The sequence below is a fragment of the Erythrolamprus reginae genome, chromosome 6, assembly GCF_031021105.1.
Source record: "Erythrolamprus reginae isolate rEryReg1 chromosome 6, rEryReg1.hap1, whole genome shotgun sequence".
In the NCBI taxonomy this organism is placed as follows: domain Eukaryota; kingdom Metazoa; phylum Chordata; class Lepidosauria; order Squamata; family Dipsadidae; genus Erythrolamprus; species Erythrolamprus reginae.
The window spans coordinates 75,747,063-75,773,631 of record NC_091955.1 but is presented as its reverse complement, the minus strand read 5'-3'; the positions used below and the strand labels follow the sequence as shown (position 1 = coordinate 75,773,631).

At 43.1% G+C, this 26,569-nt stretch overlaps 1 protein-coding gene across 1 annotated transcript in view; it reads right to left on the bottom strand.

Annotated features, from left to right (window-relative positions):
* Positions 1–1,923: 1,923 nt before the first annotated feature.
* The window catches only part of LOC139169747 (protein mono-ADP-ribosyltransferase PARP12-like), a 42,289-nt gene continuing 17,643 nt past the window's right edge, over positions 1,924–26,569 (bottom strand). Inside the window, exons 7-15 of the mRNA XM_070756303.1 lie at positions 24,520–24,652; positions 16,268–16,364; positions 14,509–14,590; positions 12,736–12,853; positions 10,596–10,692; positions 7,988–8,069; positions 7,296–7,426; positions 5,088–5,239; positions 1,924–3,444 (exon numbers count right to left, since the gene is read on the bottom strand). Coding sequence (XP_070612404.1) covers positions 3,182–3,444; positions 5,088–5,239; positions 7,296–7,426; positions 7,988–8,069; positions 10,596–10,692; positions 12,736–12,853; positions 14,509–14,590; positions 16,268–16,364; positions 24,520–24,652 — 1,155 coding nt within the window. The 3' untranslated portion in view covers positions 1,924–3,181. The remainder of the gene's footprint in view (positions 3,445–5,087; positions 5,240–7,295; positions 7,427–7,987; positions 8,070–10,595; positions 10,693–12,735; positions 12,854–14,508; positions 14,591–16,267; positions 16,365–24,519; positions 24,653–26,569) is intronic.

Sequence of the window (26,569 nt, the reverse complement as noted above, 5' to 3'; positions counted from 1 at the left end):
TGGGTTGAGTTTGAGTTTGTTGACACCCATCCAGGCCCCAACAGCCTCCAGGCACCGGCACATCACTTCCACTGCTTCGTTGACTGGACATGGGGTGGGCACGCATGCGCAGATGGTGGAGTTTACTTCCGGGTTGCAAACTAGCGAAATAGCCCTTTCGCGATCCTTGAGGACGCGAAACTCGAGGGTTCACTGTATAAGGGGAAGGAGTTGGGAGGTTCCCTTTGCAGATAATCAATGTTTGATCCTTTGAAGGAAAAGAGCAGGTTAAGAGTTTTTGCCTGTGATGCAGTTCTGGACAATTATAGGGTTAAAGAATCCTGTGAGAACTTTGGCTTTGAAACCATTTGTTTGGAAATCTAGCTTATCAGTTCTGCCTCCAGCTTGAAATTTGGCAGCCGAAAAACATTCCTTGGTTCTAATTTGTGCTTCTCAACAAACCATTGCAAATACACTCTTTCATTTCGAAAACTTGTGTCTGAGCCATAATTGGAGGCTAATTGCTGGTCGGTTGCCGTGTGAGACAGAACAATTGCTAAATGTTAAGACATTGTATCTATAGTTTAATTTCTACGAATATATAGTTGGTCCTTAACTTACAACTACATTTGGGGCCAGAATTTCCACTGCTAAGCAAGGCAGTTAAGTCAGTCTTAATATATTTTATGACCTTTGTTTGCCACAGTTCAGCGAGTCACTGTAATTGTTAAGTGAATCCTACAGTAATTTTGATCACATGACTGTGGGGGTTCGCAGTCAACATGATCACATGTTGTGATGGTTTGTAAGTGTTTGCACTATCGTAAGTCACTTTTTTCAATGTTGTTGTAACTCTGAACAGTCATTAAACAAATGGTTATAAATTGAGAACTGCCTGTATTTATTTTACACATAGAAAATAAAAGGATTCTAAAACCACTTGTAAACTTGCTCTATTACAGTATATGTATACTGATTTTTAAAAAATCTATCCCTATAAACCAGGGATGTCAAACACAGGACCTGTGGGCTGGATGTGTTCGGATCCGGCCCATGGGGCCATCCTGGAAAATGTAAGGGGCCAGCCTGCATCTCTTTAGCCCAGTCTACTTAATGCAAAGAGGAAACATTGGTCTAGTTTGGCCTTGGATCAGTCTATCCAATGCAAAGAGGAAACATGCCAGTAATTTAGAGTGACATCAAACTGGCCACGCCTATCCAGTCTGCCATGTCCACTGAGTGGCTTCAAGCTGGCCACACCCACTCAGTCAGCCATGCCTGGTCTCACCCCCACCCCAAGGTCAACCACAGCCATGATGCATCTTCAATTAAATTGAGTTTGACATCCCTGCTATAAACAAATAGCAGCTTATCTGCATTCTGTAGTGTAAATCAGTGTACAGCTAGAGTTGGTACTGCATAACGCTCTTATTTATTTGCAAAACTACCGCTATTAAGAGTCTCAGATTTCACTCTCAATGATACAGTGCTGAAACTTGCAACATTAAAACTTTTTTTAAAAACCCTTGGTGGCTTTTGAATCACTGATGGTATTTTTTAAAAAATATTATTTGTTATAAGTCATCTACCTTGACATTTTCAGCAAACAATAAAGCTAACTTAAATACATGTAATCTTTATAGCATCAGCCCATAATTTACACTCAGGGATATGTTGGGAAGCATGGTTCCTCAAGGTAAAATCAGATATCTGAAGCCCAAAAACCATAAAAAGTTTTACAGCTGCAGCTAGATATGGTTTGCTCCAAGAGTTTCATTACAGACCTGCAAAATTAGTTACTGGACCCATTCAACTACATTCATCATATTGTCATTAAAGGACTGTGTCTTGGAGTTTCAATAACACATGATTAAGTCATAACAGCCGACTATATATACATTGAGATGCAACAAAACGATATTATCTAATACAACCAAACGAAACTTCTTTGCTAAAGTTTATTTAAGCAGATGGCAAGTTCTTAAGCAATATTCCCAACATATATTTTATATCTGAACTATAAAAATTTTGGTCCCTGGTGACAGGAGAATTCAAGGATAAAATTTTTTGTATCATTATATACAATGATATACAGTGATATACATATCATTGTGTCAAAGAGGAAGCATAAGGGTTAACAAAATAAAGCAGAGAAAAATGCTACAATAGCATTCTTCAACCTGATGTTTTACAGCTGTTCTGGAATTCCATGTTGAATATAATGAGTATTCTGCAGTCATATACAAGTGTTTTTTTTAAGAGCATACTACAAAAAGACATTAAAAAGTATTTATTTTTGGAATCTAAATGACAGATTAATGTTGTTCATATGGAATGTCAAGATGCAGACAACGTAATTGGAACTGAACAATTTCTCTACCCTTATAGACTTAGAAAGACGGACCAACATTGAAAAAGATTATGTCAATACTAAAATATTAAAATCTGCAAAAACAGTAGAACTGTTTCAAACGGAACATTAGAGATGATTAAAATCGACGCTTCTTCATGCAGGCTCTTGATGTAAATCTGGTATTTATAGAGATATCTAATGCTTCAGATGTAAGATTGTTAGATTGTTTCTGAACACACGTGAGTGAGCACACACCTATGAGAGTAAGGCACATATACATAATACAATGTCTTATGTACATACAGGGTATATACCCTGCACCTGCAGCTTTTCAAACCACTGCAGACCTAAGTCTCAATTAATGCAAAGGGATGGGATGGGGGATATTTTTTAACGCTAAATGAGCATTTTGGGTGTTGCTCTTCTAAGGAAACCTAGTCAATGAGTCATCTATGATTCCACTAATTAAATTTCCCCATCATAATACAAAGTTATCATCTTGGATTTCACATGACATATAGCCACCAGAACAGGCATAATAGAAGTAAAATTTTTCCTCCTTGAGAAAGCAATAATGACTCTTCTTTAAAAAAAAAAAAGCACTTAGTTTTCATAGATTTAGTGAACTTTGACAGTAAAAATTAAATCTGCTTTTTACATTTACGAAGCCCAATTGCAGGAGGATATCTTTGTAGTCTATTAAAAGGTTGGGTTTTTTTTAAAAAAAAAAAACCCATTCAACAAAATGCTGATGCTGCTAACACGACAGGCTAATGTCCTCAATGGTCATCCAGAGAGAAGCTCATTTAGCAGCGTGTTAAACCGGGAGTCCTGGGTCTACTCACAAATTTAATTTTTGTATTCAATCAGGTATTCTGGATAAATCTGGTGCTTCTCAAAAATGACAAAAATGGATGGATCTGTAAGATAGTCCACACAGCTGTTGTAGAAAAGGCTGCTCTGGTTATCTTTGGAAGGAGGACGGAGATACAACGGACTGCCAGTTGTAAAATCTCCCACCAATACTTTGGCGAGAAACATGGACTTGACTGAAAAACTGGCTCCACGACTGTAGTCATCAGAATACGCAGCATCCCTTGCAAAGTAACTTCCTATAAAGAAGAAAGACATAAGAAAAAAGAGACTACGCTTCAAATTTCAACAAAATAGAAGTGTATTTAGTGGCTTTAATGCCAAACAAGGATTGGGAAGACCCAAATTCCAATCTATACTGGCTTGGACCAGTTGCTACATCTCAGCTCGGTGAGGATAAAACTGGAGAAAAAGATTATGTGTGCCAGCCAGCCTAACTTCATTCATTTCATTTCATTTTCATTTTATTGGATTTGTCTGCCGCCCCTCTCCGCAGACTCGGGGCGGCTAACAACAGTAATAAAAACAATGTGCGACAATCCAATACTTAAAAACTAAAAGCCCTTATTTTAAAAACCAATAATACATACAACGTACCATACATAAATTGTGGAAGCCGAGGGGGAAAGAATATCTTAATTCCCCCAAGCCTGACAACACAGGTGGGTTTTAAGAAGCTGGCTACCAGGATATAAATGCAGCAAATAAATCTAAATTTTTTGTCTTCAAGCAGGGTCAGTCTAGACCAGTGATGGCGAACCTTTTTTCCCTCGGGTGCTGAAAGCGTGTGTGCATACACTATCGTGCCTGTGCAAGTGCCCACACCCATAATTCAATGTCTGGGGAGGACGAAAATTGCTTCCCCTGCCCCTCTGGAGGCCCTCTAGAGGCCAGAAACAGCTAATTTGCCAATTTCTGGTGGCCCCGGTAGGCCTGTTTTTCAACCTCCCCAGGTTCAAGAAACTTCGCTAGAGCCTGGGGAGGACTAAAATTCCCTCCGCCATCCCTCCAGAGGCCCTCTGGAAGCTGAAAATGCCCTCCCAGAGCATCCGTAGGAGCCAAAAAGCAGCTTGCTGGTGTGCACATATGTGCTAGATCTGAGCTAGGGCAATGGCTCATGTGCCAGCAGATATAGCTCCGCATACCACTTGTGGCACCCGTGCCATAAGTTCGCCATCCCTGGTCTAGACCCAAGAACAGCTGGATCAGCATAATCCAAAGGAAGAGCTGAACTTTCCATACTTCGTTTTTGTTTTTGTTTTATATTTTTATTAATTTTCGAAGAAAAAGACAAACAGGACAAACATACATTTAACATATATTTGGGGCTACAATTACCCCACTTATTGTAGAAGTCTTTCTAATCCGGAAAAGAAATATACTAAGAATTTGCAAAATCAACGTAGTAATTTAAATGAAAAGAATTTTTGTTTTTATATCATTTATGAACTTTCCATACTTTGAATGTTAGGTTTTACGGGTACTATATGCAGAGGGTTTTTCCCCCCTGCTAAATACTTTACTACATCTTTCTTTAACCAGATGCCTTTCAGCTGTGTTAGATGTCAACATCAGTAGTAGGTTCTAAACCCCGTTGCTACTGGTTCATTCATGAAGCTTCCCAGGTGGGTGGAGCTTCTCACCGCTACTACTACCAGTTCACAGAACCAGGCCAAACCAGGAGCAACCTACCACTTGGCATCATCCATTATTTCTAGCCAATACAATCATTGAAGATAAATACTAGAACCCAATTCAGCAACATCTGGATGGTCAGAGTTCCCCATTCACTTCTGCTAACATCTGAGTACAAATAAATGGTGTAGGAGTATAGGAAGTGTATCACCGTCAATTACTACACACAAAACACCATAGAAATTACCTTTGCCATAAGCTGTACCATGAACACCACAGATCCTCCAGTCAAAATTCTGCTGGCAGATGGCATCAACGTGGTTATTACTTGTTCCATGAAACAGAAGCCTTTCATCTACATCCTTTCCTCCATTTGCCTTCTTCATTTGTTCTTTCTGCCTATAAACATTTTTTAAAAAATGGCACAAATAAGATCATGGGAAAATAAAATAGAAATGGCAAGGGGATACCTGATGCTAAGAATCCTATCCAGATAATGAACTCCCTTAATCAGTATTTCTCAACCTCAGCACCTTTTAAGATACCTGAACTTCAACTTCAATTCTCCAATCAACACAGCTGGCGAGGGAATTCTGGGAACTGAAGTGCACACATTTTAAAGTTGCAGAGGTTGAGAAATATTGCTGTTAGCCATGTCCTGTTCTAGGGATGAACATTAATGGGTAGCAGACTCCATAAGAGAAGCAAAAGAAGTAGCCAAGGGTGGAGATCCCTGGACTAAAATGATCTACACAGATACTATTTCCATTAAATGATGTTGGGGGGAATAGTACTTCATCATACTATGGTAAAAAAAAATTAAAAAGCTATATATTCTAGTATTTGTTTCCAAATGTATTAAATGGAAAGGCATGCAAGGAAGACACAGAAACTCAGAATATACAGGTTTTTTCCATAAAATTCTGAAAACTGAACTTGAATCAAATATTTTAATATGTTTGTTTGGTTTATTATTTGGGGCTTTTCCAAATTCAGATCTCCTTCCTTCACATCATACCCTCTTTATACATCATTTTCAAAGAGAAGTTTTGGAAAGATTTCCATTGGTCAGAAAAATCTCTTTGAAAGAAAAACTCATTCCCTTTGAGTCTTCAATATCTATCCCAGAGGCTCCTTCTCTGCTACAGAGCTCTTTTGCTCTTTACTTGCAACATGTAATAGCCCCACAAATTGTGCTCCTTAATGTCAGTGTTTTTCAACTCAAGATGTATGGACTTTAACTTCCGCATGTCTATCGTCTAGATACCAAAGGTGCTTTTCAAAAAGCAACTAGGCTTTCTTGGGTTTTTTTCCTTGAAGACGTTTTGCTCATCATCTAAGAAGCTTCTTCAGTTCTTTAACTCCCACAATTTTCTGGGAGTTGAGATCCAGGCATCTGAATGTTGCCAAGATTGTGAAACATTGTTCTAAGCTAACATCCCCAAGTCTTCTTCAACCATGATAATGGATTCCTCATGTTACAGCTAGCAAATGGATTTTTCACTTGGCTTCCAATAAGCAACATTTATACTATGATTAAGGAAAGTTTTCATACTACGGGGGAAAAGATATGCCAAACAAAATGAACATTTTGCCAGAAAAAGGAATTCTATTAATATTTCAGGAACTGGAGATGACCACCATACATGAAGACAGAAGCTCTCAACCATATAATTAGCTATGTGACCATCACAAAGAGGTTCGCAAAGAGTAAGAAAGAGTTAAATTCACTGCTCCTTGGCAATACAACTAAAGGTGGTATTCAGCCGGTTTGAAATGGTTCATCCAAACTAGTAGTGCAAATAGTATCCGGTATCTCAGGGGTTGCCACAAAGAAGGAGTCAACCTATTCTCCAAAGCACCTAAGGGTAGAACAAGAAGCAATAGGTGGAAACTAAACAAGGAGAGAAGTAACTTAGAACTAAGGAGAAATTTCCTGACAGTCAGAACGATTGATCAGTGGAGCCGCTTGCCTGCAGAAGTTGTGAATGCCCCAACATTGGAAGTTTTTAAGCAAATGTTGCATACCTATCTGTCCGAAGTAGTGTAGGGTTTCCTGCCTAAGCAGGGGGTTGGACTAGAAGACGTCCAAGGTTCCTTCCAACTCTGTTGCTATTATTATTATTAAATTGCAGGTGGCCCCATCTCTATGTCATCCTATTTAGGCACGTTTTTGAGGCTGGGTGCATGCAAAGGAGGCACACAAGAATGCTCGGAAAACACGTTCATGCACACTCGCATTTGTGAACCAGTAGGGAAGTAAGTGAATACCACCCCTGAATACAACCATGAACAACCTTCAGTACTTTGAATTCAAATTACACTGAGAAATTATTCCAAGAAAGTATTCTCCTTTAATCCAGCATTCTGCTATGTAACAAAAGCATTTAGGAGGGTGGGGGGTAAACCTATTCCAGAAAAGGTGATGACAACAGTGGAGCCGGTTTGCACGTACCACTGATAAACTTCCCAAAGAGATGAGTTCTGGATTCGTTTGATGGCTGATATTGGGACCCTGGGCATTGTGCGCTGAAAGTTAGTCTGGACTTTTATGTACTCGCTGGAGGATGGAAGGAGATTGATCAGCTGCAAAGGGGAAAAAAGGTATAAACATTTTGACCTTAGCCACCAATTTCATTCCTTCTACTCTGTAACCTACTTATCATCAAGCTACCTTGTTCTTTATTTTATAGAGATGGAGAGGGCAGAAGAAGAGTTAATTGAAGAAGCAGACTCACCCTTATTCACATTAGTGGATATGAGTTTTGTGGCTGATATGAAATTTTCCATTGCTGGTGTTTACTGGGCTGTTAATTTACATTTTATTACAGTGCACTCTCTCATACACCCTCAGACAGAGGAAGAGATAGAACAAAAACTTCTCACTTCCTCAAAACATACATTAAAGGATTCAAAGAAAACATTCAAAAGAAAGGATTAATAAAATTTGAATAATGATGGGCTATAAAAACAGAACCTGTCAAAGATGGAAAACCAGCATTTGTATTCCAGAATAGTCATTTGTCTATTGGTTATGTAGCCACTATATAGAGTGCCTGACTTAAAATGCACACACACAATGTAACATTCTGAGTTGAATGACTGCACTGGGAATATAGAACCATCGGCTAATTTAGTAAAACCTACCTTATATCCCAGTTCTGGCAAAGCTGTCGGGTCCCAGTGAGATGGAATTTTTTCACGATTTCGCTTTGATTTCTTCACTTTGCTTTTAAATAAAGAGATTGCAGAATCAACCAACACTTTCTTTTATATAATACAGAGGGGAAAAAAGTTCATCAAGCAAAGTCAAGGAATTCTGATTCGGAATGTGACATTGGAACAAGTGCTACCAAGGCCTATAACTTGAATGAAGGAAGGGAAATTGAAGCAACCAGCAATAACTTTTGAGTGATGTGTGAATGAACTTTTTTTTCTTTTTCTTGGTCTACATTGAGACCGCTTAGTTTCATCCCCACATAAAATGCACATTAAAAAACAGTCAAAAATGTGACCACACATTTGACCACACCATCATGGCTGCCATTTAGACCTTTTTAAAAAAAACCAATCCTGTGGATATCCTTGAGTTCCAGTGCATTTCATTATCTATGATTGAACTTTGAGTTCTGCCCTAGAATTCTCTTCAGGACATGCAGACATAGTGTATATGTCATATTTGCCTGTCTCCACCACTCACCTTCTCTCAGCTTTGGCTATTTCTTTATCCAGGGCTCTCTGATGCCTCCTGGCATCCTTCTTCTCTGCCTTAGATGTCTTTCTGGAGGAAAGAGCTTTCTCCCTAATTCTGGCACCTACTCCTTTAATGGCAGATTTTGGTGCTGAAGAGCTCGCCTTCTGAATTTGGGACTGGACTGGGAAACCCCGAACTTCCACCCTCACTGCTGGTGCTTTGCGGCTGGCTGATGCCGCTGGTGCCTCCATTTGATATTCGGCCCTCTTTCAGACAGGCTTGACCACAAAGGACATTGTTGCTGCGGCTTTTTTTCTCTGTGCTGCTGAAGCGTATGCACCGGATTTAATCAGGCGGTGATTCTAGTCCCCTCCAGAGGTGGACTGCTAAGGGCATGGGGTGACGTATCATCAATATGCGGATGATACCCAGTTGTACATCTCCACCCCATGTCCAGTCAACGAAGCAGTGGAAGTGATGTGCCGGTGCCTGGAGGCTGTTGGGGCCTGGATGGGTGTCAACAAACTCAAACTCAACCCAGACAAGACGGAGTGGCTGTGGGTTTTGCCTCCCAAGGACAATTCTATCTGTCCATCCATTACCCTGGGGGGGAAATTATTGACCCCCTCAGAGAGGGTCCGCAACTTGGGCGTCCTCCTCGATCCACAGCTCACATTAGAAAAACACCTTTCAGCTGTGGCGAGGGGGGCGTTTGCCCAGGTTCGCCTGGTGCGCCAGTTGCGGCCCTATTTGGACCGGGAGTCATTGCTCACAGTCACTCATGCCCTCATCACCTCGAGGCTCGACTACTGTAGCGCTCTCTACATGGGGCTACCTTTGAAAAGTGTTCGGAAACTTCAGATCGTGCCGAATGCAGCTGCGAGAGCAATTATGGGCTTCTCCAAGTATGCCCATATCACTCCAACACTCCGCAGTCTGCACTGGTTGCCGATCAGTTTCCGGTCACAATTCAAAGTGTTGGTTATGACCTATAAAGCCCTTCATGGCACCGGACCAGAATATCTTCGGGACCGCCTCCTGCCGCACGAATCCCAGTAACCGGTTAGGTCCCACAGATTTGGCCTTCTCCGGGTCCCGTCGACTAAACAATGTCGTCTGGCGGGACCCAGGGGAAGAGCCTTCTCTGTGGGGGCCCTGACCCTCTGGAACCAGCTCCCCCCTGAGATTAGGATTGCCCCCACCCTCACTGCCTTTCGTAAACTCCTTAAGACCCACCTCTGCCGTCAGGCATGGGGGAACTAAAACACCTCCCCCTTGCCCATGTTGTTTTGTTGATTGATTGACTGTGTGCCTGTTTTTTATATATACCGTTTTTATGAGATTACTAGTTTTAAATTGTAATTAGATTGGTGGGCATTGGATTTGGTATTATGTACTGTGCTGTTTTTTGTTGTTGTGAGCCGCCCCGAGTTTGCGGAGAGGGGCGGCATATAAATCCAATAAATCTAATCTAATCTGTGATGTGTGCTTGCCCCCGTGGCTCTGAGTGCTAGCGGAGTCCAGCGCAATTTTGATACTGCAGGTAGCAGAATCACAGGCAGAGACGCAAGTGCACCCTTGTTTCAGCACGGAAGCAAAAAAACGTGCCATAACACGGGCGCACCTGCATCTCCATGCGCGATTGTGCTATTGCGCTGGACTCTGCTAGCATTCAGAATCACGGGGGTGAGCACACGTCAATATACCATCTTAGCAGTCCACCCTCTGGTCCCCTCCACTGTTGAGGGAAGCTGCCAGGAACCTCGGCTCCTCGTAGTGATTTCTTCTTGGCTTAAACAGGCCTTCCCCAAGCTTCTGACTTCCCATTTCCTGCAGAACTGACAACTTGCTAGGAATTTTATTGGTGATACCAGCATCTTTAGTATCCAGAGTGGAGAAATCAATGAAGATGGCCTGCAAAATGTACTAATCTGGTCTGATGGAATCCCAAGGAAAAGTATAATGTTCTAGAGATCTAGACACATACAGAAGCACATACATACTTTCCAAATTACAAACCAAATTATGAGATGTTTTATACCACAAAATCTGATCACCAACCGTTTCTTCTTTTTCTCCGCATCTTCTTTAGACACAAATCTAGTCCGTTTGCAAGCATGTCTTTTCGGCTGACATTCCATCCTTTTCTCTTTCCTGGCTGGAAAATGCCCACAAAAAACATCTCTCAAAACACTGAATTTGTGCATTAAGAATAAATATGAAGTCTGTCTAGGATCCTAGCTGGGTTCTAAGAAGCTGAAACACTAAAGGCAGAACAAAGCTCACTTTATCTAGACCAGTTAAGAGCAATGCAAGAGGGGTTGTTACTACCTTTTTTTAAAACCAAGCTTCCAAAGAGCCCCTTTTTTTGTTCTCCAGATTCGCCTGGAACGCTTACATGTTTTGTAGGCATCCTTCGGTCTGCAAAATATCAAATGTACTGGCCCCAAAATTGTTTACCGTTATCTGCTCATATAATCTGACCAACCAAAATTTAAATTTGATGGTTTAATTGAAAACAGGTGGAAATAAAAATCTATCCTTAAAATCAAGTGGAAAGTCAAAGTAACCTAGCCTTCCCTGCTTATCTCAAAACTCCTAACAGTATTCAAAAACTTCTTGTATTAACCAAGACATCAAAGGGTCCAGATTGACTTATTCTCTTTCTTACACAACCCTGATTCCAAATTATATTAATGCTTTAAAGATCAAAGTTATTTGCTAAGTAAGGCCACTCAAGCAGACACACACAGAACTTCTTTGCTTAGGAAACAATAAACTTGAATGATACTATCCATGAAATTGGGCGTAGATGATTATCAGGGGAAGAGCCTTCTCTGTGGCGGCACCGGCTCTCTGGAACCAACTCCCCCCGGAGATTAGAACTGCCCCTACTCTACCTGCCTTCCGTAAACTCCTTAAAACCCACCTTTGCCGTCAGGCATGGGGGAACTAAGACATCTCCCCCTGGGCATGTTTAAATTGTGTATGGTATGCTTGTGAGTGTGTATGTAGTATATGGGGCTTTCTTTTAAATCTTAAATGTTTTAAATGTATTCAGATTATTTATTATTTGTTTTTCTCTGCTGTGAGCCGCCCCGAGTCCTCGGAGAGGGGCGGCATACAAATCTAAATAATAAATAAATAAATAAATAAAAGCAGTTGAGCCTGATTAATAGAGGTGTACAATTCACACTGTACAGAGGAGTACAATTAATAGAGGTGTACAATTCACACTGTACAGAGGAGTATTTTGTTGATGTTTTTTTGTACTTTACACAACAGCTTTATTCACCTTAATCAGCTATGTTTAAGCCAGGTGTACAGTGGTTCACCTTTGTGAAAATCATTCACTATGTAATCCTACTCAATTGTACAACTAAAGTGGGGGCAATTGAAACATATTTTTGCGGGTAATGAGTGAGGGTAAGGATATCTGGTGGCACAGTATTAAATGCAGGTGAATTTTGCCAATAACCTGGAGTTCAATCCTGAGAAGATTCAAGATTGACTCAGGTTTTCATCCTTCCGAGGTCAGTGAAATCAGAATTAGGAGCAATATGCAAATAATGCTGACTTTGTGAACAACCCCTTGTGTAAAGCACTATGGTGTGGTGTGTAAGTCTAATTGCTCCATTGCTAATGGAGCAATTTATAATTGCTTGTTTGCAGTTCAGGACAGCCACTGCCACAATAGCTGTATAAAACAGGGGAGTGTGAAGGCTGGGGGGTTTTGTGTGATATATAATAACGATATTAGGTATCCTTAAGACCATGAAAAGAGCATTGGGGAAACAGTTTTTAAGAACCTTGATAGCTTAATTATATCTAAGTTTATTAACACAAAATCTGCTTGCTTGATTTCTAATCAGATGGACCTTTGTTTCCTAATAGACATTAGGCTAAACCAAATATTATGGCCAAGGCAGATCAACATGGATTTTAAATCTGGTGCTATTTCCAAACAACTAAGCTGATACAAGAGAATATAAGAAGAGCCATGCTGAATCGGGCCAAAGCCCATCGAGTCCAGCATTCTGTGTCACACAGTGGCCCATCAATTGTCCATGGGGATCTTGAGCAGAAAGAGAAGGCAAAACCCTTCCTTTCCCATAACCCCCAACAAATGGTACCCAACGGAATCCTGCCTGCCTCAACCAACATAGAGGCAGCACTTAGACATCCAAGAGCGAAAACACACCTTTGAAAGTTTCATAATTCTGTGTCGCAGCCGAGAACTTCAGGGTCGTAACTGATTTAGACTGGTAGGGTTTCTCAAAGTCAAAGCTGGCCATGGTAGCTGTAGTATGATAACCATCCTAATACAACAGAACCAAACAAAAGCATTTGCACATCACTCCAGAAAAATCAAGGTTCTTTGAATGTTTGTTTTAAAAAAGGACTTTCTTCAGAATTAGAATGACTCGTCTATTTCTAGATTGTTTAAAGCTGTTTCAAAGTTATGTTGAAAATGCTGAAAACATGAATTTTATCGTACTTGGGGGAGTTGTAAAAATAACTTGGGTTAAAAATAAGTTGGGTTCTGAACAACTTTATCAACTTTATTAATATATAAAAAAGGTTTCCAGTTCAACTGAAACCAGGAAGGGAAAAAATCTGTGATTAATGGCCAGAGAATTTGAGAAGTGTTATGGTAACTGCTGTGAGCTTATATGCACAAAGATCGAAAGACTCTGGAATACCCACATTGGTTGAATGGTTGGTGAAAATGACAGAATTTGCAGGAATGACAAAACTGACTTATTTAATTAGGAAGAAGATAAATGGATTCACAAGTGACTGGAAACCCTTTAATGGAACTTTAGTCGAAAACAGAAAAAAGGAGCTTGTGATTTGTGGGTTTTGAAATTTGAAAGGGTAGTCTTAGAAACTTAGAAGGGGGCCATAATATAATTATGGAGAGGGGAAATGACACACATGAAGGTCGCCAGCTAAAGATTCCACTCAATGTTCCTAGATCATCCAAATGAGTTGGGTCTGCATATTGTATTTGCTGCTCAGCCCCAGCATTACTTCTCTATTGCAACCAATAGTCCGTGCAAGGGGTTGCCCCATTTTCATCTCAATGCTGGAGATGAAATCTACTCTTCCTGAACTTTCAATCCTTTCTCCATGAAGGAACACAGAGCTGCAGATTGCACAGAAAATTTCATTAGGCTAAAGGAACTTTTTTCATCAAACTTATTAGGATACTATGCAGCTATCTCTAGGAACTAGGAACTCCACTCATCTTAAAGTTAGTTACCGTATTTTTTGGTGTATAGGACGCACCGGTATATAAGATGCACCTAGATTTTAGAGGAGGAAAACAAGGAAAAAAGTATTCTGAACCAAATGGTGTAGTATTATATTGTTTAATAAAATACCAGTGTAGCAGAATACTTTTTACAACCATGTACACTTTTTACAAACTTCAAACCTGACAGTTTCAAGACTTGTGGACTTCAACTCCCAGAATTCCTCCACCAGTCATGCTAGCTCAGGAATGGGAGTTGAAATCCACAAGCCTTAAACTTGGCAGGCTTGAAGACTCTTGCACCCTTTATTCACATTACTGGATATGAATTTTGTGGTTGATATGAAATTTTCCATTGCTGGTGTTTACTGGGCTGTTAATTTAAATTTTATTACAGTACACTCTCTCATACACCCTCAGACAGAGGAAGAGATAGAACAAAAACTACCTACTTCCTCAAAATATACATTAAACGATTCAAATAAAATATTCAAAATAAAGAATTAGAGTAAAATCTGAATAATGATGGGCTATAAATCCAGAACCTGCCAAAGATGGAAAACCAGCGTTTGTATTCCAGAATAGTCATTTGTCTATTTGTTATGATACCACTATGTAGAGTGCCTGACTTAAAACACACACAAACACAATGTAACATTCTGAGTTGAATGACTGCACTGGGAATATAGAACCATCGACTAATTTAGTAAAACCTACCTTATATCTCAGTTTTGGCAAAGCTGTCGGGTTCCAGTGACGTGGAATGTGTGAACGACTTCCCTTTGATTGCTCCATTTTGCTTTCAAATAAAGAGATTGCAGAATTAATCAACACTTTCTTTTAAACAATGCAGAGGGGAAAAATGTTATCAAGCAAAGTCAAGGAATTCTGATATGGAATGTGACTTTGGAGCAAGTGTTAGGAACGCCGATAACTTGAATGAAGGAAGGGAAATTGAAGCAACCAGCAATAACTTTTGAGTGATGTGTGAGTGAACTTTTTTTCTTATTCTTGGTCTACATTGAGACCACTTAGTTTCATCCCCACATAAAATGCACATTAAAAAAACCAGGCAAACATTTGACCACACCATCGTGGCTGACCTTTAGACCTTTTTTTAAAAAACCAATTACTGGCTTTTTTTCTCTGTGCCTCTGAAGCGCATGCACCGGATTTAACCAGGCGGTGATTATAGTCCCCTCCAGTGGTGGGCTGCTAAGGTGCAACGGTGACATGTGGCTCTGAGTGCTAGTGGAGTCCAGCGCAATTTTGATACTGCACCTGTGCAGGTAGCAGAATCACGGCAGAGACGCAAGTGCACCCTTGTTTCAGCACAGAAGCAAAAAAAGTGCCAAAACATGGGCGCACCTGCATCTCCATGCGCGATTGTGCTATTGCGCTGGACTCTGCTAGCATTCAGAACCACGGGGGTGAGCACACGTCAATATACCACCTTGGCAGTCCACCCTCTGGTCCCCTCCACTGTTGAGGGAAGCTGCCAGGAACCTCGGCTCCTTGTAGTGATTTCTTCTTGGCTTAAACAGGCCTTCCCCAAGCTTCTGACTTCCCATTTCCTGCAGAACTGACAACTTGCTAGGAATTATATTGGTGATACCAGCATCTTTAGTATCTGTTCTGTCTGGGTCCCCCCAGACGCCAACACCAACCAAAAAGAGTAGCCAGACACACTGGTAAAAAGCAAAGGCAGTTTATATAATTCAAAGCAAACACAGGTAACAAAAACTGTTCTTACAGACAGGAACACTATGAAGTTTCACAGAGGTTTCACGAAGACCAGGCAATAAAACAGGATTCTTGCTGGCAAAAACAACGCTGGAGATAATAAAACCCACGCCTCCCCCAAGTCTTCCAGACTTCTAGGCCACAAGCCAAGATCAGAGACGCCGAGAATCGAAGCAAGGTCACAGGACTCCCAGTTGATAACTCTCCACAAGACTGTAAGGGCGGGCCTGCCTTTTCAACCCTGCTGAGGAGAACCACACCCAAACCCAGCTGTTGCCAATTCAGGGATGCAAATATCTTTCTAATTGGCCCCGTCTTTGAGCTGCACGTCGCTGCCTCATGTCTTTTATAGCCTGTTTGTCTTCATCCAATGAATCCAGGCTACTAGCTGGGGAGAGGCCCCCCCCCGGGGGTCTCAGGCTGCTCTCCCTCCTCCTCTTCCTGACATTCCTCTCCCCCATCTGCCTGGTCCTCCCCCTCCTGTTCACTGTCCTCCTCCTCTGGGCATGGATCCGGCAGAGCTCCAGCCAGTCCCTGAGGAGCCTCAGGCTGAATCACAACAGTATCCAGAGTGGGGAAATCAATGAAGATACCCTGCAAAATGTACTACTCTGGATTGATGGAATCCTAAGTAAAAGTATAATGTTCTAGACACATACATAAGCACATACATACTTTCTAAATTACAAACCAATTTATGAGATGTTTTATACCATGAAATCTGGTCACCAACCTTTTCTTCTTTTCCTCCACGTCTTCTTTAGACACAAACCAAGGCCGTCTACAAACACATCTTTCCGTCTGATATTTCAGGTTTTTCTGTTTCATGGCTGAAAATAGGCGTTGATTGCTTACCTGAACGCCTCTTCTCGTACGGTGAGCGGGTACAGCAGTCACATGGGTTGCTCATGTCCAATCCGGTGGAACTGAGCCTAGTATTAAAAAAGCTTGCCGGATCCGCCCCTTCCCCAGAATTCGCGAATCCATAGACTAGGCTCAGTTGTGAAGCTCTGTAGTGTTCAACTCTCATTGTTAGAGGAAGAAAGATATAGAAAGGTAAAGAAGACACATACAAGGGCGGGAAGTGACTGCTGTACCCGCTCACCGTACGAGAAGAGGCGTTCAGGTAAGCAATCAACGCCTATTCTCCGTACTGAAGGAGCGGGTCCAGCAGTCACATGGGACATACCCAATAGATGGTCCCTAGGGTGGGATTAGCTTGCTATCGTGTGAGATAACGGATTGGAGTACCCTTCTGCCGAAGGCAGCGTCCGCTGAAGCGTAAGAATCAATTTTGTAGTGCCTGATGAAGGAATTTGGCGAGGCCCAAGTGGCTGCTTTGCAGACCTCCTCCAACGGGGCTTGAGTCGCCCAAGCGGCCGAGGTGGCTGCGCTCCTGGTGGAATGCGCAGTGATGTTCCTTGGAACTGAGAGGGAGGCCGACTCATAGGCCTTAGATATAGTCCCTCTGATCCAACGGCCTATTACTGTTGAAGACACTTTGGCCCCCATGACTCTGGGATGATAGGCTACAAAAAGTGCTTCTGACCTCCGAAAGGGTCCTGTGCGTTGGATATATATTCTCAGCGCTCTGGTGAGATCCAGGGTGTGCCATCTAATTGCCAAGGGATGGTCTCGTTGGAGGCAGAAGGAAGGTAGGACAATATCCTGAGATCTGTGGAACATGGAACTGACCTTGGGTAAGAAGGTAGGGTCCAGTCGCAAGACTACCTTGTCCTGATGGAATTGACAAAGGTCCTGCCTGATTGAGAGGGCAGCCAGCTCCGAAATGCGCCGGGCAGAGGTAATAGCCACCAGGAAGGCTACCATAAAGGATAGGTACCTGAGGGATGCCGATTTTAGGGGTTCGTATGGTGCCTGCGTGAGGGAGTGGAGAACCCGTGGCAAATCCCAGGATGGATACCTGTGGACCTTGGAAGGTCTGAGGTTGGCTATGCCCTTGAGGAATTCCTGAACTTCAGGGAAGGATCGGAGAGGCTGTCTGCGGGGGCCCCCTAGGACAGATGAAATGGCTGCCAGATGACGCCGGAGGGTGCTGGTGGAGAGTCCTTTATGGAAACCTTGCATAAGGAAGGAAATAATTCTGTGTATGGGGATGCACAGAGGGGAGAGACCTTCCTGAAGACACCACTGGTGAAACTTGGACCACGTGTGGTCGTAGATTCGATTGGTCGAGCCCCTTCTGGCCTTTAGAATGACCTCCACTGAATCAGGGTCATGCCCACGCAGCTCTAAATCTCTCCTGATAACAGCCAGGCGGTGAGGTGGAACCACTCCGGGTCTGGATGGAAAGAGGCCCCCTGCCGCAGCATATCCCCCGAAACGGGGAGTCGCCAAGGGTCCTGGACGGACAGCTGTTGGAGATCTGCGAACCAGGGCCGGCGGGGCCAATGAGGGGCGATTAAGATTACTCGGGCCCTCTCGGTGAGGACCTTGTGAATCACGTCCGGGAGGATTGGAATCGGAGGAAATGCATAGAGTAGGCCTGGAGGCCATGGACTCCGGAGGGCATTGATCGCTTCCGCTCCCGGGGATGGAAATCTGGAATAGAAGCGAGGGAGTTGGGCGTTCGTATTGGTCGCGAAGAGATCCAGGACTGGTAGGCCGAATCTGAGGGTGATTTGATGGAACAGGTCTTGATGGAGGTTCCACTCTCCTGGGTCTATCGTTGCTCGGGATAGCCAATCCGCCTGGATGTTGAGACTCCCCGAGATGTGATCGGCTAGGAGCGACTGGAGATGTTTTTCCGCCCAAAGGCCCAGCTTGAGGGCCTCCCTCATGAGAGCCTTGGATCTCGTGCCCCCTTGCCTGCAGATATGGCTTTTTGTGGCAATGTTGTCGGTGAGAATGAGAACGTGCCGGTTGGGGATGCGAGGAGAGAAATGCTTCAGAGCCAGGGAGACGGCTCTTAACTCTAGCCAATTTATTGGCCTGGAAGCTTCCTCCGGGGACCACGTGCCCTGGGCTATCATCCCCTGGGCGTGGGCGCCCCATCCCGATAGACTGGCATCTGTGGTGATGACAAATTGATCCGGGCACCTGAACGGGGATCCTCTGTCCATGGCCGGAGACTTCCACCACTTGAAGGATCTGCGAACACTCAGTGGGATGACAATGCGTCGATTTGAGTTGCTGTGCCCCGATCTCTGAAAAGGCAACAGAAGCCACTGGAGTTCCCTAGCATGAAGGCGAGCCCAGGGAATGATGCCTATGCATGACACCATCTTCCCCAAAAGAGAAGATAGAGTAACTATGGATACTGAAGGATTAGATAAAATGTTAGAAATTAACTCCACTATACTGAGTTTTCTCTCGGGAGAGAGAAAAACCTGGGAAGATTTTGAATCAATAATGGCTCCCAGGTGAGGAATGGAAGTGGAAGGTTGGAGGTGACTTTTTTCAAAGTTGATGGAAAACCCATGGTCCTGAAGGACTGACATGGTGACAGAAAGGTCTGATTTCACTCTCTCTAGGGAGTTCCCATGAATTAAAATATCATCAAGATAACATAAAATGTGGATGGGAGACGCCCGGATATAGGCCGCCAGGGACCCCAAGAGCTTTGTGAAGACCCGAGGGGCCGAGGAAAGGCCAAATGGCATCGCCCTATACTGGAAATGCCTGCCTTGAAAGGAAAAACGTAAAAATTTTCTGTGGCATTTGGCTATAGGAATGTGAAGGTAGGCCTCAGTGAGGTCTAAGGAGACCATGAAATCTCCCGAGTGAATGGCGGCCAAAATAGAAGACAAGGAGTGCATTTTAAACTTCCTATATTTGATGAATAGGTTTAGTTTCTTTAAATCCAAAATGGCTCTCCAACCTCCGGAGGACTTTGGAACCATAAATAGGATGGAATAAAAACCTAGGCCCTTCTGACCGGAAGGGACCGGCTGAATGGCTCTAATGGACAATAGATGAGAAATGGCCTCCTCCATACGGTTACAATCTGAAGATGACCTGGGCGAAGGGCAGGAAATAAAACGTTTAGGGGGAGGAGAAATAAATTCTAAAAGAAGGCCTGATTGAACAGTGTCAATGACCCAAGGGTCCTTGGAGGTGAGACGCCAATTTGCAGCGAAATGAGCTAGGCGACCCCCTATGGGAATGGAGGAAAGGTTACCATCTAGGTTTTTTTGAAGCCCTGTTAGAGGCAGCTCCCCTTTGGAAACGAAAACCCCTACCCCTGGAGTTCCTACCTTGGGAACGAAAGCGGGGGGAATACTGACCTGGAGATCTCTGATAGGAAGCCGCTTGATCTTGCTGGCGCCCTGGGCGACGAAAGGACTGCGTTTTAATAACCTTTTTTGTGGTTGGGCCCAAAACCTTCTTCTTGTCTGTGGTCTCCGTGAGGAGAGGATCCAGAAGATCACCGAAGAGAAGGTCGCGCTTTAAGGGGCCCTGGGATAACTGCCACTTTTGGCGAACTCCCGCTTGCCAAGGGCGAATCCATAGGAGTCTTCTTGCCGTTGTAGAGGCTGCAATAGACTTAGCAGAAAATCTAGTAGATTGTAAGGTGGCATCAGCCACGTACTGGGCAGCTGCAAAGACCTTGTTGAAGTCTTGTTGACCTCTCAAGTCATCTGGAGGAATGTGCTGTTGAAGTTGGCGAAGCCACAGCAGCATGGCTCTGGAGAAGAAGGAGGCTGCTGCAGAACTTTTAATGGCCCAGGAATCAGCGGAGAAACCTCTTTTGAGCATTTGCTCGATGCGCTTGTCCTCTGGACGGAGGACTTCCTCCGCCTCGCCTGGCACAGCCGCTGCCGAGTGAAGAATTTTGACAGGTTCATCTGGTTTGGGAAAAGATAGAAGCTCTTCATAGGAAGAGGAGAGTTTATACAACTTTCTGTCCTTGGTAGAGGGATTAAGGCCAGAGGCTGGAAAATCCCACTGTTTAAGTAAGGCATCTTTAAATAATTTAGGCATAGGGATTACCTCGTTATCCTCCTGTTCCTCTGTGAAGTAAGGTAAATTCTCCTCCGGGGGATCAGTGGAAGTGGAGGCTTGTTTCTCCTGGGCCGCTAATCCCGTAGAAATTCTAGCTTTGAGGAGGAGAGATTTGAATAGTTGAGAAGGGAAAATAGTAATAGGAGGAGGGACCTTTATTTGGGATTCCTCGTCCTCAGATAAGCCCTGGAAAGGGTCTTCATCCTCCTCTACATCCTCATATTCATCTTGGGAGGACTCTGAGTCATCCTGAATAGGAGCTCTGACCGCTGGGGAAGAACCCAAGGGGCGGGAGGAACGAGAAGGAGGAAGAGGTAAAGGAAGCTCATTGATGGAGGAGAGTTTGGCATCAATGGCTTTGGACAACACAGCAAAAATAGATTGGAACTCAGGAGGTAAACTGGAAATGTCAGCAGAAATGGCAGAAGAATTCCTAAAGGCCTGGGAGGATCCTGGCTGGGGGGAATCTTCCATAATATCTGGTTCCTCTGGACCTATGCCCCATAGGTTAGGTTGGGGTCTGTCTAGGTTTGGCTCATCCAGAGATAACACAGGGACCCCAGAAGGAGGCAGGCTAGAGGCCTCTGGTGGGTCTTGACTACTGATTACTTGGGCCTGCACTTTCAAACGTTTTGCTGATTTATCATGAATCTTTTGTAGGGCTAGGTCCCTTCTCTTCTCGGCCCTGGTGACCTTGGTCGAGGGGCGGGCCCCTGGAGAAGAGGAGGAAGAAGCCTGGGGGATACTAGTAATCTCATCGCCTGTAGGCCTGGCCTCTCTGGGACCTTTAGTTGTGCCTCTCTTGGGAAAGGTAGCCATAGTCTGACAATTAACAGAAGACAAGGCTGAGCCAATAATTAAATTATAAGGAGAAGATTTCAAGGACTTCCCAAGAGGAATGGATCCTGCTTCGAGGCCTCGAAGCTGCTGAAACGTGAGGACAATCTGGGCAAACCCAGAGTTCGTGCCCCCAAATCCAGCGGGGCCAGCCTCCCTAAACTTTGCAATTAAGTAAAACCAAGGCACTCTGGTTGGAGGCTAGGCCGGTGGAGAATTTAGCCTGGGACCCCCAAGGCCCGCTCCCGGATCCACGCGGTGGACTGAGGCCTACGCGGCTGGCAGAAGGCCAACACGAGAGGCCTAGATATTTTAAGAAAAGGCGCGAAGGCCTTCGCGCCAAAAAATCGCTTCGTAGAATTTCTTAGGGGGAAAAGCGATCGACTAAGTCCAGGAGACTAAAGGCGTCCCACTCCGCAGGAGGTATTTTATAAGCCCTTAAATATATTTTTATACAATAATTAAGCAATAATCCAATAATAAATACTTGCACCAGGACCTCCAGGCCAAGGGATTAGAAGAATCCACAAGCGGCCGCAGGAATCGTAACCGGCAAAACCGCCGGGGGAAAACGAAACCGCAACTTCTCCCAAGTAAAAAAGCCTAGCCGCTTTTTATTTTTTTTCCTTTTAAAACGGCTGGCGCAAATAGTGCAAGTAATTGAATAAAGACAATAAATCTTACTACTTTTTTGAAGGAAAAGTCGAAGGGAAGGTGTTAGAATGTTGAACGAGCATTCACAATACAACCGCAGGATATGCGAACTGAGCGAATTCTGGGGAAGGGGCGGATCCGGCAAGCTTTTTTAATACTAGGCTCAGTTCCACCGGATTGGACATGAGCAACCCATGTGACTGCTGGACCCGCTCCTTCAGTACGGAGAAATGCCCACATAAACATCTCTCAAAACACTGAATTTGTGCATTGAGAATAAATACGAAGTCTGTCTAGGATCCTAGCTGGGTTCTAAGAAGATGAAACACTAAAGGCAGAACAAAGCTCACTTTATCTAGACAAATTAAGAGCAATGCAAGAGGAGTTGCTAACTTTTTTTTAACCACTGACATCAAGCTTCCAAAGAGCCCCTTTTTTTTTTGTTCTCCAAATTCGCCTGGAACGCTTCCATGTTTTGTAGGCATCCTTCTGTCTGCAAAATATGAAATGTGCTTCTGTCCCCAAAGATTGTTTACCTTTATCTGCCCATATTATCTCACCTACCAAAATTTCAATTTGATGTTTTAATTGAAAACTGGTGGAAATAAAAATCTATCCTTAAAATCAAGTGGAAAGTCAAAATGACCTAGCCTTCCCAGCTTATCTCAAAACTCTTAACTGTATTCAAAAACCTCTTGTATTAACCAAGACATCAAAGGCATTCTCTTTCTTACACAACCCTGATTCCAAATTATATTAATGCTTTAAAGATCAAAGTTATTTGCTAAGTAAGGCCACTCAAGCAGAGACCCACAGAACTCCTTTGCTTAGGAAACAACAAACTTGAATGATACTATCCATGAAATTGGGCCTAGATGATCAAAAACATGATTAATAGAGGGGTGCAATTCACACTGTACAGAGAGGAGTATTTTGATTTTTTTTATACTTTACACAACAGCTTTGTTCACCTTAATCGGCTATGTTTAAGCCAAGTGTTCACCTTTGTGAAAATCATTTGATTTGAGGACAAAGTGCTTTCTATCACTATGTAATCCTACTCAATTTTACGACTAAAGCGGGGGCAATTGGAACATATTTTTGCGGGTAATGAGTAAGGGTAAGGTTGCACAGTGTTAAATGTAGTATTGTAGGTGAATTTTGCCAATATCCTGGAGTTCAATCCTGAGAAGATTCAAGATTGACTCAGGTTTTCATCCTTCCGAGGTCAGTGAAATGAGAATTAGGGGCAATATGCAAATAATGCTGACTTTGTGAACAATCCGTTGTGTAAAGCACTATGGTGTGGTGTGTAAGTCTAATTGCTCTATTGCTAACGGAGCAATTTATAATTGCTTGTTTGGAGTTCAGGACAGCCACTGCCACAATAGCTGTATAAAACAGGGGAGTCTGAAGGGTGTTGTGTATACTCCCTTGATGTTCAGATTCGAAAGAGGGTGATTTAGAGATTGTAAATTTACCTGGTTTAGAGACAGATGGCAATGTTAGTGATGACCATGGAGCTAATGACATAGACATGAGTTCGGATGAATCAAATGGGGGTGTTGGCAGATGGATTGATCCGTTTTAGACGCTATCAGAGACGTTTAGAAGAAACAGCGAGGAGATATTAGTTAGAGAATGAGGAATTAATTAATCAATTACCTCACATCTGGGTGTGAGCGGAAGAAGCTGATTCCGTTCACTCTTGTCATCCTAAGATGGACGCGTCCACGACACGCTCCGGAGAGTAAGCTAACAAATGTGTGATTTATGACCTGCTTTTAGGGCTCCTGGCTAGCACTGATTTAACGCCCATAAATTTTAGAATGACTTATGGAACGTTTTGATGTTATTTCTGAGAGAATTAGCTTAACTACTAACGAGAGAAATGAGAAAGAAAAGTACTGCATAGAGGATGTATAAATGGGAGAAGAAGGAGAAATAAAGGAGGTGTAGTGTTTTTTTACAAATATATGCTTTTAGCAATCATTTATTCCAATTATTATCTGAATAAGCCTGAAACCAGAACAAAGGGTGGAATTTTTTGTGTGATATGTATATATATATATATATAATAACAATATTAGGTATCCTTAAGACCATGAAAAGAGCATTGGGGAAATAGTTTAAGAACCATGATAACTTAATTATATCTAAGTTTATTAATACAAAATCTGCTTGCTTGATTTCTAATCAGATGGACCTTTGTTTCCTAATAAATATTAGGCTAAACCAAACATTATGGCCAAGGCAGATCAACATGGATTTTTAATCTGGTGCTATTTCCAAACAACTAAGCTGATACAAGAGAACATAAGAAGAGCCACGCTGAATCGGGCCAAAGCCCATCGAGTCCAGCATTCTGTGTCACACAGTGGCCCACCAATTGTCCATGGGAATCTTGAGCAGAAAGAGAAAGCGAAACCCTCCCTTTCCCTTGACCCCCAACAAATGGTACCCAACGGAATCCTGCCTGCCTCAACCAACATAGAGGCAGCACTTGGACATCCAAGAGCGAAAACACACCTTTAATATCAATCTCATAATTCTCTGTCCCAGCCGAGAACTTCAGGGTCGTAACTGATTTAGATTGGTAGGCTTTCTCCAAGACAAAGCTGGTCACGGTAGTGGCAGTATGAGCGGCAGTATGATCACCATCCTGATACAACAGAACCAAACAAAAGCATTTGCACATCACTCCACAAAAATCAAGGTTCTTTGAATGTTAGTTTTAAAAAAGGTTTTTCTTCAGAATTAGAATGACTTATCTGTTTCTAGATTGTTTAAAGCTGTTTCAAAGTTATTTTGAAAATGCAGAAAACATGAATTTTATCGTACTTGTAACTACTTGTAACTACAGAATAGTTGGGTTCTGAACAACTTTATCAATTTTATTAATATAAAAAAAGGTTTCCAGTTCAACTGAAACAAGGAAGGGAAAAAAATCTGTGACTAATGGCCAGACAATTCGAGAAGTGTTATGAAAGATTGTTTTTGCATATGGTAACTGCTGTGAGATTATATGCACAAAGATGGAACGACTCTGGAATACCCACAATGGAGGAATGGTTTGTGAAAATGACAGAATTTGCAGGAATGACAAAACTGACTTGAAAGGGTAGTCTTAGAAAAAAGGGGGCCATTATATAATTATGGAGAGGGGAAATGACACACATGAGCAGGGGTGGGCAATTAATTTTGCCATGGGGCTGCATGAGAAATTGGGATGGTTTTAGAAGGCCGGACTAACGCATCATCAGGGAGGGGGCCTGCGGTGCACCTCCGCAGAGGAGGCCTCCCTGGCGGCCCCTCCCTTTGGGAGCTGGTTCTTCCTGGCCCACAGCTGCTGCTGCCTCACCCCCCGCTGCCACCGCTGCTTCTCCTTCTTCCTCTCCTTCCACCACCGCCGCCGCTTCCTCTGCCTGCCCGCATTGCAATCCCCACCACTGCTGCTTCTCTCTTTCGGCCGCTCGCTCAGCTCTGCCAAAGCGTCTCTCTTGGACTCCTGACATCACCCAGTGACCTCATTGCCTAGTGCTCGCCTTATTGTCAATGTCCTGAGCCTCCCTCGGGCAGAGGAGCTGCGTGACTGCCTCCAGACCGCCGTTTCCAGGCTCCTGCCGCAGCCCCAGGGGAGAACTTAAAAAAAAAGCGGGACATTTTTCACAGATAGCAAGCAGGTGGGCCGGTCACAGACAGCGCGTGGACCGGATGCGGGCCACGGGCCGCCCCTTGCCCATGTTCCTAGAAGACCATCCAAATTAGCGTTTCTTGTGAAATATTTATTTATTTATTTATTTATTTATTTATTTGATTTGTATGCCGCCCCTCTCCGAACACTCGGGGCGGCTAACAACAATAAAGAAAACAATGTAACAAATCTAATATTATAAAGTAATCTAAAAAACCCCAATTTAAGAGACCAATCATACAAACAAGCATACCATGTATAAATTCTATAAGCCTAGGGGGAAGGGAAAAAATTTCAATTCCCCCAAGCCTGACGACAGAGGTGGGTTTTAAGGAGCTTGCGAAAGGCAAGGAGGGTGGGGGCAACTCTGATGTCTGGGGGGAGCTGGTTCCAGAGGATTGGGGCCGCCACAGAAAAGGCTCTTCTCCTGGGTCCCGCCAAACGAAATATTTCTGAACCTGCTCAATTATAATGATGGTGGGGATTCCAAACAGTTGAACAATACTCTAAGATTGTGAGCATAAGTTTAAAAGCTCTAATTAGAGTGGTACCTCTACTTAAGAACTTAATTCTACAGCTTTGCCTTGATGAAGACATGTAGTCCAGATGTTTTTACATTGCAAAAGTTGTAGATTACAGCAGTGATTTTCAACCTTTTTTGAGCCGCGGCACATTTTTTACATTTACAAAATCCTGGGGCACACCACCAACCAAAATGACACAAAATGACACTCTAAGACACTCTCCTCTCTTTTTCCATCCCTGTCTTCTCCCCCACTTGTGTGTGTGTGTGTGTGTGTGTATACACTCTTGAACCATTTCCAAAACCAAGTGAGGGCTGGGGGTTTTTTCTCTCTTATTCTTTGGGTGCTTTTTATCATATGC